The sequence below is a fragment of the Procambarus clarkii genome, chromosome 25 (assembly GCF_040958095.1).
Source record: "Procambarus clarkii isolate CNS0578487 chromosome 25, FALCON_Pclarkii_2.0, whole genome shotgun sequence".
NCBI lineage: Eukaryota > Metazoa > Arthropoda > Malacostraca > Decapoda > Cambaridae > Procambarus > Procambarus clarkii.
In genome coordinates, this window is record NC_091174.1 from 42,409,958 (window position 1) to 42,425,983 (window position 16,026).

The 16,026-nt window shown below is 46.5% G+C and overlaps 1 protein-coding gene across 2 annotated transcripts in view; it reads right to left on the reverse strand.

Moving 5' to 3' along the window:
- The window catches only part of LOC138368669 (small integral membrane protein 12-like), a 159,946-nt gene that overhangs the window by 98,629 nt on the left and 45,291 nt on the right, over positions 1-16,026 (reverse strand). For both annotated transcript variants that reach the window (XM_069331399.1, XM_069331400.1), the window contains exon 2: positions 12,175-12,305. In XM_069331399.1, the coding sequence (XP_069187500.1) occupies positions 12,175-12,257 (83 nt within the window). In that variant the 5' untranslated portion in view covers positions 12,258-12,305. The remainder of the gene's footprint in view (positions 1-12,174; positions 12,306-16,026) is intronic.

A 16,026-nucleotide genomic window follows, 5' to 3' on the forward strand; every position in this document is an offset into this window, starting at 1 on the left:
TGTGTGTGTGTATGTATGTATTCCCAGTCACGTTAAAGACTCCCCCTCTATCATCCAATTAAAGAGAAAAACAACTATGTACTAAATAATCAACTCCTTGTAACTTTAATTATGCTGACCTTCCTATCTGTATTCAGACTGTGCCTACCATCATTATCGGTGATTATAACGCTAGACATAGGAAAGCCTACCATCATTAGCGGTGATTATAACGCTAGACATAGGAATATTGGTAATTCGCAGTTCAATAATCGTAACGGCAACCAACTGGTGTCACTATTAGGTAGTCACGATGATGCACAGATTGTGGGTGACCTTGAACCGACGAATATCTATGGGGGTATTCTTGATCTATGTCTCGGTTTCAACGTCGTCCACACCGTGTGCGCCTCGTCAATAGTGCCAGATATGGCGTCTGATCATCTGGCCATATTAGCCACTGTAAGCATTGGCAGCTCTATCCTCCCTGGTGGAGTGTTCAAGCGGAAGAGGCTGGCTGTGCCCATCGATCAACGAGACAATTTTGTTGCTCATGTGTCAGTGTGGTGCAGTTCATCTGAGCCTTCATCAGTTGAAGATTTTAACAATGAGCTCACAGGTACTATCGAGCAGTTTATAGAATCACTTGATCCATCGTCCAGGCCACGTAACCCAAATTACACTGGTCATAGCACCTATGCTTATTATATTGATTCTAAATTGCATACACTAAAACGCACTGCCAGAATAATTGGACTAGCTTATAAAAGGACCCGCACTGCTGAAATGCTCAGGCTCTTTCAAGCGGCTCTGGCTAAGGCCAGGGAACGTATGGTAGAGCTAAGGCAGACAGACTGGGAAACTTTTGTCCGTGGTCTCAATTCTCACACGCCACTAAGTCGGGCATGGAAGGATATCAACAAGATCAAAGGGAAAAATGCTGCAGAGATCTCGTACCCTAATCCTCTGCACAGAGCAAATGAGCTTGTTGATGCTTGGGCCACAACTTCCAGCTTTGACAGTCTTCCTCTACCCTCACAGAATGAATCAAATAATAGATATACTGATAGGGCAAGGCTCCTTGACTTCATGCGACATCAAGAGGATGACTGTGACATGCTTTTTACTGAATACGAACTAGATTCTGCTCTACATAAAGGCAAAGCTACATCACCCGGGGAGGATGGAGTTACTTACGGCATACTGCATATGCTTCTGCTAGTTCCAGGGAATCCCTTGCTTCAATTGTATAATATGAGCTATGTAACTGGTGAGCTTCCTAAGTCATGGACCAACAGTGTTATTATTCCCATTCCTAAACCTCACCAGCCGAGTGCTTTTCGCCCAATCTCCCTCACTAGTTGTCTCTGTAAGTGTCTTGAGAGGATGGTTCTCAACCGTTTCCTTTACAGAATTAGTAATATGTTGTCTCCCCAGATATATGGCTTTACGCATGGAAAGAGTGTACATCACTGTATTACCACATTCCTCACCCTGCATACTGATAGGTCATATACCACTTTCCTAGATCTTAAGTCAGCCTTTGACATTGCTAACCCACACGTCATTCTGAGAGAACTTGCTAAAATGAATATTGGAGGATGGCTTTTACGGTGGATAAGAGGCTATCTATCCAACAGGAAGTCATCTGTACTGTTCCAAGGGTATAGGCGTGTAACAAGAGATTTTGAACTTGACACTCCACAGGGAGGTGTCCTCAGTCGTACTCTGTTCAATGTGTTAATCAATGCACTTTTAAACTTAGTAACTAGAAGGTCCAGCGAACACATCATTAGCTATGTGGATGATATACTGATCCACACCAATGGGTATACCAACACCCAAAATATTCTGAACTCTGTATTGTACACATGTCAGGAACTATGCTTAGTCATCTCAGTAGAGAAAACAAAGATCCTGAACCGACACCCACCCAGATGGGGTGGGGCCGTTCGCAAAATGCAGTTGGATGATGGCTCTCTGCTCGACTATGTTACCAGATACAAATACCTTGGTCTTGAGGTTCTACTGTACCGCAATGTTTTAGCCAGACTGGGTCACCAATGTAGAGAGAGGCTCCGTGCTCTCAAGGCTGTGGCAGGCTGTGGCAGGCAAACACAACTGTACCGTACAGTGTTATATATTTATTTCAGTTTGAAAAATTTTTAACATTAAAGGATAAATTCTTTAATTGGTTGAAGTTGGTTTTAACATTGGGTCCCGAGCGTTTACTATAAGAGGACTCGCGCTCAGGTAATCCCAGGCAGGGTACTGCTAACCGGCACCCAAAGCTACCAAACAAATTTCTAAGAGCTGAACCCCTGGGACATGTACACTCACAGGGACCTAGCAGGGGGTACCACCAGAAAATACTCAGAACACAAGGGACACAAGGGGCAAGAACGAAGGCAGACCCCCCCCCACCAGGTAGATAAACAAAAAGAAAAAGAAAACCCCGCAAGAGGACAGCGGAACAGAGCCGGCCGCTATGATTGGTAAAGACAAGCTGCACAGTACTCTGCGCCCCACCAATGCAAAAACTGCCCCTTACTGTAAGGCGAACAAGGGAGACAGAACACCCGAGCACACAAAGAGCGGCCGAAAACCAAGCAGTAAACGGCCAAGCAGGGGCAGGACCCAAGGAACTTGTGGAAGGTGGCCCCAAGCCCCAAGGGCAGTACTTACAGGGCACCTAGGGAAGGGAACCCTAGGCGCATGCAGCCCGAGTACTGGAGAATCACTCCCGGCTCACGCACCACCTAGAAAACAGACACCACACTCTAGGTACAGTGCTGAAACAACCACTGGAGCCGGAGCACATAACCATTGCCTATAGCATCAGCCGAAGAACTGATGGGTGGATAGCCGGCGTGGGAGGTCAGGGGCTCCCCCTTCCCCCTCCCGGGGAGGGGGGAGCTGCGCAGACAGCGGCACGGTGACGTATGACGTCATACTAGTTTCCTTGTTTTCTGTTGAAGAGTTCTATCCACTAGTTTGGCTTTAGGTAGCAATTTTCACCAGAATAGGGGTTTGTTTTGGAATGCTTACCTTTCTGGATGCTTGACCCGGTCGATGGCAGACATAGAATGCTTCCAACCACACGGGGGTTTCTATAGGCCATTGCTCCCCTTGCCTCTCTGAGGGGGCCAGGTTCTGGCCGTGGTCCCCGGTAGGCCCTAGAACTCCATACACATGACTGATGCCAAAGTCTGACATTAGCATATCAGCCCGTAAAGCTCCGGGGAGCCGATGGGGCTCCCCCCAGAAAATAGGCGCTGACTCAGCTTTCGTCCCAGGCGGTCTGTTGATCACCAGCTGTCCGGCCGGAGTTGCCACAAAGAGATAATTACCTAATTATTTCAATGTCTCTGATTGATTTTTCATAGTTTTTTTGCTGTAATATTATTCAATAGTGTGTAGTGTGATATATTTATATAATAAAATGAGTGAATCATCGCTGTACTCAAAAATATGGTGTGCATATTGTTGATACAATTATGTTCATCAAACAGTGAACAAATACTTTGTCGGTTATTACACTATATACACAGGTTATATATAAGTATCTGCATGTTTTGTTCACCATAACGAACCACTAAGTAGCTATTATGAGTCTAAGTAACGAGGAGTGACCGCCGTGTACCAGCCACCCACTCACGCCCTCCCTCAAGTCATCTGACTCACCCACATTCTCCTCCCACAATACTGTTTTTGCTTTTATTCACTATAAACAGATGTTATATATAAGTATCTACATTCGTGTTCACCATAACGAACCACTAAGTTGGTATGCTGAGTGGCAGTGGCAGCACACCACTGGCTGCCACTCCCTCCCTCCCTGACCTCACCTGACTTGCCACCATACTCCATCCACCATACTGTTTTTGCTTTTATATACAGACGTTATATATAAGTATTTACATGTTGTGTTCACCATAACTGTACATCTAAGCTTGTATGGTGAGTATATACACAGGTTATATATAAGTATCTGCATGTTTTGTTCACCATAACGAACCACTAAGTAGCTATTATGAGTCTAAGTAACGAGGAGTGACCGCCGTGTACCAGCCAGCCACTCACGCCCTCCCTCAAGTCATCTGACTCACCCACATTCTCCTCCCACAATACTGTTTTTGCTTTTATTCACTATATACAGATGTTATATATAAGTACAGTGGTACCTCGCATAACGATTGCCCCAAAAGACGAATATTTTGGGTAACGAACGGCCCGATCGGCGTCAAATCGTCCCGTATGACGAACGCTGGTTTGAGTAACGTCAACACCACATGGTGGGGTCGCGCTGCTTCTTGCACATTCTTAGACGCCTCCGACGATGCACATAAATTATGTTGTTCTTGTTTAAAGATGCTAATGATGCTGGGATATAAAAGGGTGACTGCTGAGATGTTGCAAAGCATTGACGTTTTTGTAGGAAAAAAGAAATGAAATGTCTGATATACAACAAATGTCAAAAAAGTTCGTTCGGTGTTCGGCAGGTAGGCTGCTCCATTATAACAATCTTTCTTTGTTTCAAATGTGTTCCATTTGTTTTTTATTTGTCATTTGCGTCTCAATAATGGAGAAGCCCACCTTACATACACTGAATAAACCATTATGACATTTTCCTTTCTTCAAATGTGTTCAATATTATTTTTCATTTGTCTTATAGCAAAAGGTTCGTTCGGTGGTCGGCAGGTAGGCTGCTCCATGTTTCTTACATACAAAAAACGTAAATAATAAAAAAAATGAAGAATTTTGAAAACCAGTACAAATGTCAAAAAGGTTCGTTCGGTGGTCTACAGGTCGGCTGCTCCATGTTTCTTAAAAAAAAAAAAAAAAAAAACGAAAAATAAAAGAACTGTTGAAACAATTTGAAAAATGGACAAATGTCATAAAGGTTCGTTCAGTGTTTGTCGGGTAGGCTGCTCCATTATTGAGACGTAAGTGACAAATACAAAACAAATGGAACACATTTGAAACAAAGAAAGATTGTCATAATGGAGCAGCCTACCCAACAAACACTGAACGAACCTTTTGCCATAACGAATATGAAAGACAAGGGCTGCTGGCTGGGTTAGTACTGCGTGAGCAACCATTTGTGGCACACGTGCCTCTGGCTCTCAAACACCTGTCCCACACGGTGTTGAAAGACTGTGCTCAGTCGGTGCAATTCAGACCCTTTTGTTTGAAGAACATAAGGGTCATAACATTGGTGAAGCTAGGCGCAATAAGGGCTTAACACAACGGTCGGATGCCAGTGATACAGCACCTATGAGGATGATACAGCAAGCGTATCCAGGTGTAGCTCTGAGCCCCACCCTTGCCATCTCTAATGTATATAGATGATACATAGATGAATCGTTTTCTGCGTTCAGTGATGATGCATCTGATACAAGTAGCATAGATTAACAGTGTTAGCAGCTTCCATGGTGGTGGTGATCATTGATATTTTCAAGAATACCTGAATCTTTTCCTGACTGATGGACACTCTTTGAGGCTAGCTGAATCTCTTCCTGACTGATGGACACTCTTTGAGGCTAGCTGAATCTCTTCCTGTGTGGGACCTTACAAAGCGATCTTTTCAAGACTACCTTACAAATTGAGCTTTTCCTATAATCGTTTCAATACTACTTTATGCTTTACAAGCTTGGCTACATACCACCTACAAGTACTAAAGCCAAGGGTGCACGCGAGTGCGTTATTTGCAAGCACATAACGATGAAACAGGAAACAAAAATCTATCTGTAGCTGGTGCAAGGAGAGCAAAGTCGCGCTGTGTACCATGGACTACTTCGTTGACTATTATGCACCTCCAAAGTACTGAGTGTGTAATACAGTGTCTTACTGTGTAAATAGTATGTGAAACTGTACATATTGTAATATTAGTGAATTTTTACCACGTAATATTGTGACAATAAACATTTATTGTGGACACATTACTGACACATGTATCACAGTTTCATGGAAAATTATGAACATTCTACTGTATACATATTGTAAAGGTCACAAATATGCATCATATACGATAAAAGAAACAAATAAAACCGCATTGGAAATGCATAGAAAAAATATTTGAAAATATATTTGTGGCAACACGCGGTGCTTGAATGGCCTGCGCGACCGTGTCTGGGAGCTTCACACACGGGCGGGCTACCAGCCCCTGATGACGTCACAGCGCACCTTGTCCACGCCCTCACAGCCAAAGTAAGTGGAATTTGGTAATTATTTTTACATAGACATGTTCAGGGACGGTAATTTATCATTTTACAAAGAAAAACTATATTTTGGGGAACATTTGATGTCATGCACACTGGGGAAATTTCACAATAAACACAGTGCATCACACTGGTTACATGGGGGACACTCGTTTTGTATGACGTCCGTTTCACATGACGAACATGGAACGGATTAAATTCGTTATGCGAGGTACCACTGTATCTACATTCGTGTTCACCATAACGAACCACTAAGCTGGTATGCTGAGTGGCAGTGGCAGCACGCCACTGGCTGCCACTCCCTCCCTCCCTGACCTCACCTGACTTGCCACCATACTCAATCCACCATACTGTTTTTGCTTTTATATACAGACGTTATATATAAGTATTTACATGTTTTGTTCACCATAACTGTACATCTAAGCTTGTATGGTGAGTAAAGGCACAAAGACGTAGAACCTCACACAGTCAGCTGATGGCTGCCGCCCTCAAGGCCAGACGCACTAATATTTCTCCTCCAACAATACTGTTTGTGGTGTTATTACGCTATATACACATTATATATAAATATCTACCTGTTTTATTCACCATACTTGTACAAGTATACTGGTATGGTGCCCAAAGACCATCGTGGTAACCAGTAAACAACACTGTCGTCTGCACGGTGGCGTCGTGCAGACAATGCCACCGCCCTCACCAAAATGGCGGCTCCCAACCTTCTCCTCTTGCTGTTTATACCCTCTATACACACGTTATATATAAGTATCTACATTTGTGTTCGTCATAGCGAACCACTAAGCTGGTATGGTGAGTGCAGTCAATAAAAGGTGGCCACACACAGTCAGAAGATGATCACCACCACCACCCTCCCTCCCACAGCATTACTCCCGTCGGTTAACATGTAAGTTCGCAAACGAGAAATAAATGGAAAAAATAAAGTAGAAAAGTAAAAAAAAAAATTACAAAAAATTTATGAAAGAACTCTAGGGGAAAAAATTGACAGGTTCATAGCATAAATGCGACCGTATTTTGTTTGTACTCACCAATAAGTGAAGTCCTGATCCGCTTTATAAAAGTCCTTAATTGTTCCTAGCTGATTATTAAGATGTCTGGCAAACATCCTCTGGATGTTTCCTGCCAGCCTGCAGGAATATCCTGCCAGCCTGCAGGAATATCCTGCCAGCCTGCAGGAACATCCTGCCAGCCAGCCTGCATGCCAGCCAGTCTGCCAGCCAGCCTGCCTCACTCTCTGCCTGCCTCCCTCCCTGCCATCCTGCTAACGGGTCGAGTGTATTAGGCTTAAAATTCGGGAGTGAGCCAGTCTCTCCCCCACCACCCCCTCCACCGACAAACCCACCCCCCTACATCCCATACTCTCTCTTCAAGGTCATGCGGTTCAACCACATGACTATCCCTGCCTCCCTGCTTGCCAGCCAGCCTGCCTCCCTCTCTGCCTGCCATCCAGCCTGCCTCCCTCTCTGCCTGCCATCCAGCCTGCCTCCCTCTCTGCCTGCCATCCAGCATGCCTGGCTCCCTTTGCCTGCCTGCCATCCAGCCTGCCTCCCTCTGCCTGCCATCCAATCTGCCTCCCTCTGCCTGCCATCCAATCTGCCTCCCTCTGCCTGCCATCCAGCCTGCCTCCCCCTCTGCCTGCCATCCAGCCTGCCTCCCTCTCTGCCTGCCTCCCTCTCTGCCTGCCATCCAGCCTGCCTCCCTCTCTGCCTGCCACCCAGCCTGCCTGCCTGCCTGCCTGCCAGCCAGCCTGCCAAAAATATACGATGATGTACATTTAAGAAACAAATCTGGGTCACAGGTTTGTCGAGTATGGTTAGGCTTACGGAGTCAGTTGGTCCCTCCCCTACCACCGACATTCCCCCTCCAACCCATACACACACACACACACACTCTCAAGGGTCACGTGGTTCACCTCAACATCCATACATCCCTTCCTGCCTGCCTGACACCTTCCCAGTATGTCTGCCTGCCAGCCTGCCTGCCTGCCTGCCTGCCTGCCTGCCTGCCTGCCAGCCAGCCAGCCAGCCAGCCAGCCAGCCAGCCAGCCAGCCAGCCAGCCAGCCAGCCTGCCAGCCTGCCTGCCTGCCTGCCAGCCAGCCTGCCTGCCAGTCAGCCTGCCTCACTGTCTGCCTGTCTGCCTGCCTGCCTGCCTGCCTGCCAGCCTGCCAGCCTGCCTGCCTGCCTGCCTTTCCCTCCCTCCCTAATTCTCACTACTTCCCTCTCTTCCTGCCTACCTCCTTGCATCTCTCCCTACCTCCCCCTCCCTCCTAGCATCTCTCCCTCCCTTTCTGACTAATTCTCCCCCCTCTCTCACTGATTCTCCCCCCTCTCTCATACTGCCTCCCACCTAAGCTCTCCCATCCATCCACCCACCAGTCATCCATCACTGACACAATGCGTGCATTTGGAGCCGACATGGTGCACAGATGTTTCTTGAAGGTGCAGATATGTAAAACAAAAGCACAGAATGAACATTCCAGCCTTATGACAATTCAAAATAATAGGAATAATAGGCCGTGAATCTGTGAAGTCACAGTGGGAAAACTGGACCATCTCCCACCCACCACCACAGGCCGGCATGACACTTGACGGACCCCTTTCTACCCGAACTTTGTTCGGGTAGCATGACTCCCCAAACCCAATCGGGAAACTGGAAGTTTCGGATCACTAAAGTTCGGAAACCAAGTGGTGCTCTGTATACTTGTTTCAGTTTTCTCACCTTAATTTTCGTGTTACGTTGATCCTTTTGGTATCAATGTGTTCGCAATAGAATTTCCTACAAGTGTTCACAATAGAATTTCCTACAAGTGTTCACAATAGAATTTCCTACAAGAGTATATGCATATAAGGTCCAAAAGCCCGGCGCGTCACCCCTCCCTACAGCAAAGCCTATAAGGTTCAAACGCATGACTCCCCCATAGCAAAGCTGAAATTTGGACATGCGTTACGTGTGAGCGAGCACCAATTGGTGCACATAGATACGTGTGTAGAAAAAATGTAGATATGTATACATAACATGTGTATGTAGTGTAATAACACCACAAACAGTATAGTTGGAGGAGGAAAATTAGTGCATCTGGCCCTGAACCAGTGAGGGAGGGAGGGAGCATCAGCTGTGTGTGGCAACCTGTGTTGGTTTGAACTCACCATAACTGTTTAGTTGTACAGTTATGGTGAACAAAACATGTTGATACTTGTATATAATGTCTGTATATAGTGAATAAAAGCAAAAACAGTATGGTGGGAGGAGGATGTTGGCAACTGAGGTGTTGAGGGAGGGAGTGGTGGCAAGTGGCTGGCTGGCATGGCAGCCACTCCTTGTTGCTTTTTGACTCATCATACCAAATTAGTGGTTCGTTATGGTGAACAAAACATGGAGATATTTATATATAACCTGTGTATATAGTGTAATAATCATAAAACTATAGTATTTGTTTATTATTTTATGAACATAATAATTGAATCACTAATATGCTCACAATACTTTTGAGTATTGTGATGGTTCACACATTTTATAAATACAGTGCATCCTCACTCTAATGAACCCCGCTCTAGCGAATTCCCGGAAGATCCGAACAAATTGAATTCGGTACTAAATGTTCAGTGGAACATACAAATGTTCGATTAAGCGAGGATTGTTCGTCCAAGCGATCACCGAGACCGAGCTGTCATAGTTGATGACAGCCACTGATATCAACTATGATTCACCTAAGTGTAAACAGTTGTACAGTATTATATTTTGCTTACCCATTATTTCCAGTGAGAAATGGTTGTAGGATGACAAAATGGTGTCAGGGGAGGCAGGTTGCATCATTAGTGAGGGTTGGAGTCTGGGGGCAAGTGGTGTCAGTAGTTGGGAGTTTAGTGTCAGGAGGCAGGTGGTGTCCTGGTTGATGGGGTTCTGGGAGTTCTTCTACTCCCCAAGCCCGGCCCGAGGCCAGGCTTGACTTGTGAGAGTTTGGTCCATTAGGCTGTTGCTTGGAGCGGCCCGCAGGCCCACATACCCACCACAGCCCAGTTGGTCCGGCACTCCTTGGAGGAATAAATCTAGTTTCCTCTTGAAGATGTCCACGGTTGTTCCGGCAATATTTCTTATGCTTGCTGGGAGGACGTTGAACAACCGCGCGGACCTCTGATGTTTATACAGTGTACTCTGATTGTGCCTATGGCACCTCTGCTCTTCACTGGTTCTATTCTGCATTTTCTTCCATATCGTTCACTCCAGTACGTTGTTATTTTACTGTGTAGATTTGGTACTTGGCCCTCCAGTATCTTCAAGGTGTATATTATTTGATATCTCTCTCGTCTTTTTTCTAGTGAGTACATTTGGAGGGCTTTAAGACGATCCCAATAATTTAGGTGCTTTATTGCGTCTATGCGTGCCGTATATGTTCTCTGTATTCCCTCTATTTCAGCAATCTCTCCTGCTCTGAAAGGGGGAAGTGAGTACTGAGCAGTACTCAAGACGGGACAACACAAGTGATTTGAAGAGTACAACCATTGTGATGGGATCCCTGGATTTGAAAGTTCTCGTAATCCATCCTATCATTTTTCTGGCTGTCGCAATATTTGCTTGGTTATGGTTATGCTTATGTTATTTATGCTATGTTATGCTTGGTTGTGTCAGGGGAGGCAGGTGGTGTCAGGGAAGGCAGGTGGTGTCAGGTTGTGTCAGGGGAGGCAGGTGGTGTTAGGGGAAGCAGATGGTGTCAGGGGTGACAGGTGGGGTCAGTGATGAGCTCTAGTTATCAGTTATCAGCCAGTTGGCAACGTATGGCTGGTGCCTCCATGCTTCCACCTCGACAGTTCACTCACTGTCTGCTTTTCACCAAATTAGCTGAGAAAATGTTACCATTTCAGTTTTTTGTAACACAACGATCTATCATAATCCATAGTCAAAATAAAGAATTCATAATAAATGGTGGTGTCAGTGGTGAGGGGATGTATTAGGAGGATGTGAGCGAGATGTGTCCGCCCAGTCTGGCCCCTCTCTGCTGACTCCGCACCACATGGCTGCCTCGATACTATACTCACTTGATGCTTTACTCAAAATTAGGAGAGAAAATTTTACCATTTCAGTGACTTGTAACACCACATCGCTCTATCATATTCCTTTGTCAAAATGGAGAATGCATAATAAATGGGTGTGTCAGTAGTGAGGGGGATGTATTAGGCGGTTTAGGAAGTCAGCTAGCTTTTTTTTTTTTTTTTATTGTCGGGCCTGTTGAATGAGACGCCTCCAAGTCTGGCCCGCTGCTGCCTCCATACACACTGTACTAAACTCGAGAATAATTTTACCATTTCAGTTGCTTCTAACACTGCTTTATGTAGTCAAAATGAAGAATTCATAATAAATGGTGGTGTCAGTGGTGGGGGATGGTGTCAGTGGTGGGGGATGGTGTCAGTGGTGAGGGATGGTGTCAGTGGTGGGGGAAGGTGTCAGGAAAACTCTGGTGGTGGGGGGGATGGTGTCAGTGGTGGGGGGATGGTGTCAGTGGTGGGGGGATGGTGTCAGTGGTGGGGGGATTGTCAAGAGAAGTTTGGTGGTTGGGATGGTGTCAATGGTGAGGGATGGTGTCAGTGATGGGGGATGGTGTCAAGAGAAGTTTGGTGGTGGGGAATGGTGTCAGTGGTGGGGGATGGGGTCAATGGTGGGGGATGGGGTCAAGAGACGTTTGGTCTCATAGACCGAGTTAAGCGATGTACAACGAGTGTTATGCTGGGCGTTTCATTTGTTTCTCTCTCAGTGGTAAAGGTTCACATTTTATGTTCTGCAGACAAGTCGATCCCCTGATTTTGGAGATATTTTTTTCAGGGTTCAAATGTTGAATTGTTATGCCGGCATATACTGTAAATAATATGTTAACTAAATAAAGATATTTTAATTTGGAAGGGAATAATTGTTATAGGTAAGCAAAGCTTACCTTGCTCCTCAGAACACACCCCCATTGGTTCTTACCCAATAAATCCAATGACTGCTGCAGCAGGAAGAGTTACGTATGGAGCATATGTTCTCATGAAAGTCATCACCAGTGGCCACATCTTCAGTTTTTTTCTTTCAGAGCACAGTCCACATTAACACAGCATCATCTGCCAAAATAAAGTTAAGAAAAAGAACATAAGAAAAAAGGAAACTGCAGAAGGTTCATTAGCCTATATGAGACAGCTCCTATTTATATCCACTCAAACTCTTCATATATATGCAACCTTCCCTTGTAATGACCCAGTAATCCTTCATCCATTATGTTGCCCGGTAATTCAATAAATAAACTACCATTTCCATTGTAAGGACACGAGTTTCTTTCTACTCGTCCTTACCTACTAAAGATAAGAAGGGTAAATATAACTATCCCTGCGGATATTAGAAAGCCTCTTAGGGCAGCAAGACTTCATGTAATACCAGGTTTTTCCCAGACATACATTATACAGTACTCATACTTCATGTGTCAAGTTAAAGACATTTATACTGAGTAAAAGTGCTTTTGAAAATATTAGCTTCTGGAATCATACAGGGGTTTATTTCTGTAGACTTAAGCTAGAAGTCCAAAAATATCTGGAACGTGGCTGTAATTTGCAAACACTATTAAACAAGTACGTTATAAAGATTACTAGTCCCACAACACTTGGACTTAACCCTTGAACAGTGATAATTATATACTGACTCCACTCGATTATCCGGATTATATGGGAAGGACCCCCAGCCGGATATTCATGTGTTCCGGATAAGTGTACTTTTTCACCTCTGAGTCCAAAAGTGACCATTTCCGACTATTTTTATACTACAAACAACATAATTTGAATTGCCTTGCCACATATAATAATTAAATATTCAACTAGAAACCTCAACTTACCTTGTTAGTGTTCGTCTTCTTGATTGATGCCACACATCTTGAAGTTAAAAAATTTTAAAAATTTACGTAACCTATACTAACACTAAAATTAACACTTAAAATTACTGTACAGTTCATTAAGGGGGCGTCTGAGGATTATAGATGAAAGTTGTTCAATGTCAACCAATATTAATTTTCTAGTTGTATATGAAAAGTGCTTAAATTGTCCCAAGTTTCAGTACTGCAGCGTAAATAGAAAGGGAGGTTTTTTTTTTTTCAACGTTTTTTACACATTTGCAAGTCCACACTTCAGAACACACGTTTCAGATATAATTATTCTGTGACACTTTTCTGACACATTAGCATATAATAAAGGATTTGGGGCTTTAGAATTTCCAAAACATCTTAAGTTTTCTTAATACAAATGTTCAAAGTTCCCCAAAATTTTTTTGCAAATATGGCATGTTTATTGCTATTATAAAATCAATAAATGAACTTAGAGAAAAAGGAAAGCCCCACAATGTAGAGACATGCCCTCCACATATACTGTGTAAGTTTCATGTAAATTGAATAAAAAAGGAATCAGTTTTGTAAACGTTTGTGTCAATTTAAAAAACCAGCGTTGAATGTAATGAAACGCCATTTTCTGGGCGAGTCCCGGAGGCTCCCCAGAGCTATCCCAGGCTGATATGCTAATGTCAGACTTTGGCATCAGTCATGTGTATGGAGTTCTTAGGCCTACCGGGGACCACGGCCAGAACCGGGCCCCCTCAGAGAGGCAAGGGGAGCAATGGCCTATAGAAGCCCCCGTGTAGTTGGAAGCATTCTATGTCTGCCATCGACCGGAACAGGCACCCAGAAAGGTAAGCGCCCCAAAACAAACCCCTATTCTGGTTAAAATTGCTACCTAAAACCGAACTAGTGGATAGAACTCCCCAACCGAAAACAAGCAAACTAGTGTGACGTCACACACTGCCGCGCCGCTGTCTGCGCAGCTCCCCCCTCCCCGGGAGGGGGAAGGGGGAGCCCCAGACCCCCCGCGCCGGCTACCCACACCTCAGTTCTTGAGGCTGGATGTCAAAAACGTGAAAAACCGCCGACCGGAGGGAGGGAGGGATGCCGGGGAACCTCCGGGACTCACCCAGAAAATGGCGTTTCATTACATTCAACGCTGGTTTTCTGGGGGGAGCCCCGTCGGCTCCCCGGAGCTAACTACCCACAGACAGAAAAAGAGGGACTTACCCGGGAGGCGGTCGTCGCTCACCCCTCAACTCGAAGCCGAGACAACTGGCTGCAACCGCCGACCCAAAGCAACACAGGCCCGACGAGGCCCAGGGACATTCACAAGGTAACGAGCAGGCAGGACCCTGTTCGACCGCCAAAATCCCCGCGCCCGAATATCAGACCAAGACATATTCCCAAAGACGGCAGCAAGAGCCGCGAACTTACGAACGTCATGGGCATGGGGATAGACCGCAGGCTGGCTGGACCTAATAACCCTGCGGACGACCTGAGAGACCCAAACCCGCGAACAGGGAAGAAGGGAAACCGGATCAACCCACAGCGCGTCCCCGGACACAGAAGCTGTGGCGCGCAAATAACGGCGAAGCGCCGCAACCGGACACAAAACATGATGCACCCCCGGCCTGACCAACCAAGCATCAACCACCCATGGACCCCTCCGGAACGCAGCAGTCTCATTCTTCGCCAGAAAAGAAGGAGACGGCTGCAAACGAACAAAACTATCACCACGACCAAAAGAGCAGAAACCCCTGCGCCGGAGGAGAGCATGAAGCTCCCCTACCCGACCCCCAGAGGCCAAAGCCAACAAGAAAAGTGCCTTGGAAAAACAATCCTGGACCGAAGGGGCCACAACGAAACGAGGAGATGAAAGGAAAGCGAGCACACTGTCCAAAGACCAGGACGGCTCAGGCGACGCATGAGCAGGCCGGAGGTGAAACAATGCACGAGACAGCTTGCGAAACGGCGCAGACGTAACATCGATACCGAAAGCAAGCTGAAGCGGCTCCGCCAGCGCCGCACGATACGAAGCGACAGTGTTAGGCATAAGATGACGGTCCTGAAACAACCACGAGAGGAAGGACAAGACCACCCGAACAGACAAGGAGCTAACACGACGAAGACGCAAAAAGAAACGGAAGGACCGCCAGGAAACTTCATACTGCCGCCGAGAAGAAGCCCTCAGGTGGGACACCAACAAGGAGGCCACCTGATCACCATAGAGATGATGATAGACTCGAGTCAAAAAAACCATACGCGAAGACTCGAGGAGAAGATCGAACCAGCTACGTGACGTACCGGCCCGATCTGCTGAAAGAGGCGGAGCCGCGGGAAAACCCTCGGGTTCGGACACCGAGCAACCAGCGCCTGAAACCAAGGCTGGGCCGGCCACCAAGGGGCCAGAAGGACAACTCTCCCCCGGTAAGTCTCTAAGCGAGTCAGGACCTGGAGCAACAGCCGAACCGGGGGAAAGAGGTACAGGAACCCCCACCTCGACCAGTCGAGCCGAAAGGCATCGACCCCGACGGCCTCGCAATCGGGGAAGGGCGCCGCGACCACGCCGACGCGAAGAGGTCCACTTCGGGGCGCCCGAACGTCTGGCAAAGCCAACGGAAGGACTCGTCGTCAACCGTCCACTCCGTGGAGAGGGGAACGAAGCGAGACAGGGCATCGGCCAAGACGTTGGACACACCCCGTACGTGAACCGCCAGGAGAGCCAAACCCCGAGAACTCAGCAGACGAGTCACCCGAAGCGACCAACCCCAAAGAGACAAGGACCGCATCGAACCCCCGCGGTTCAGGCAATGAACCACCGGAGAGCAGTCCGAATGGAGCCGAATCGTCGATCCGCGGGCCACCCGAATCCTCCCCAGAGCAAACCACACTGCCACGAACTCCCGCACCGTACTGTGAGCTCGACGGAAGGACGGATCCCAACGCCCCTGGCCGGCCTGGTGAGC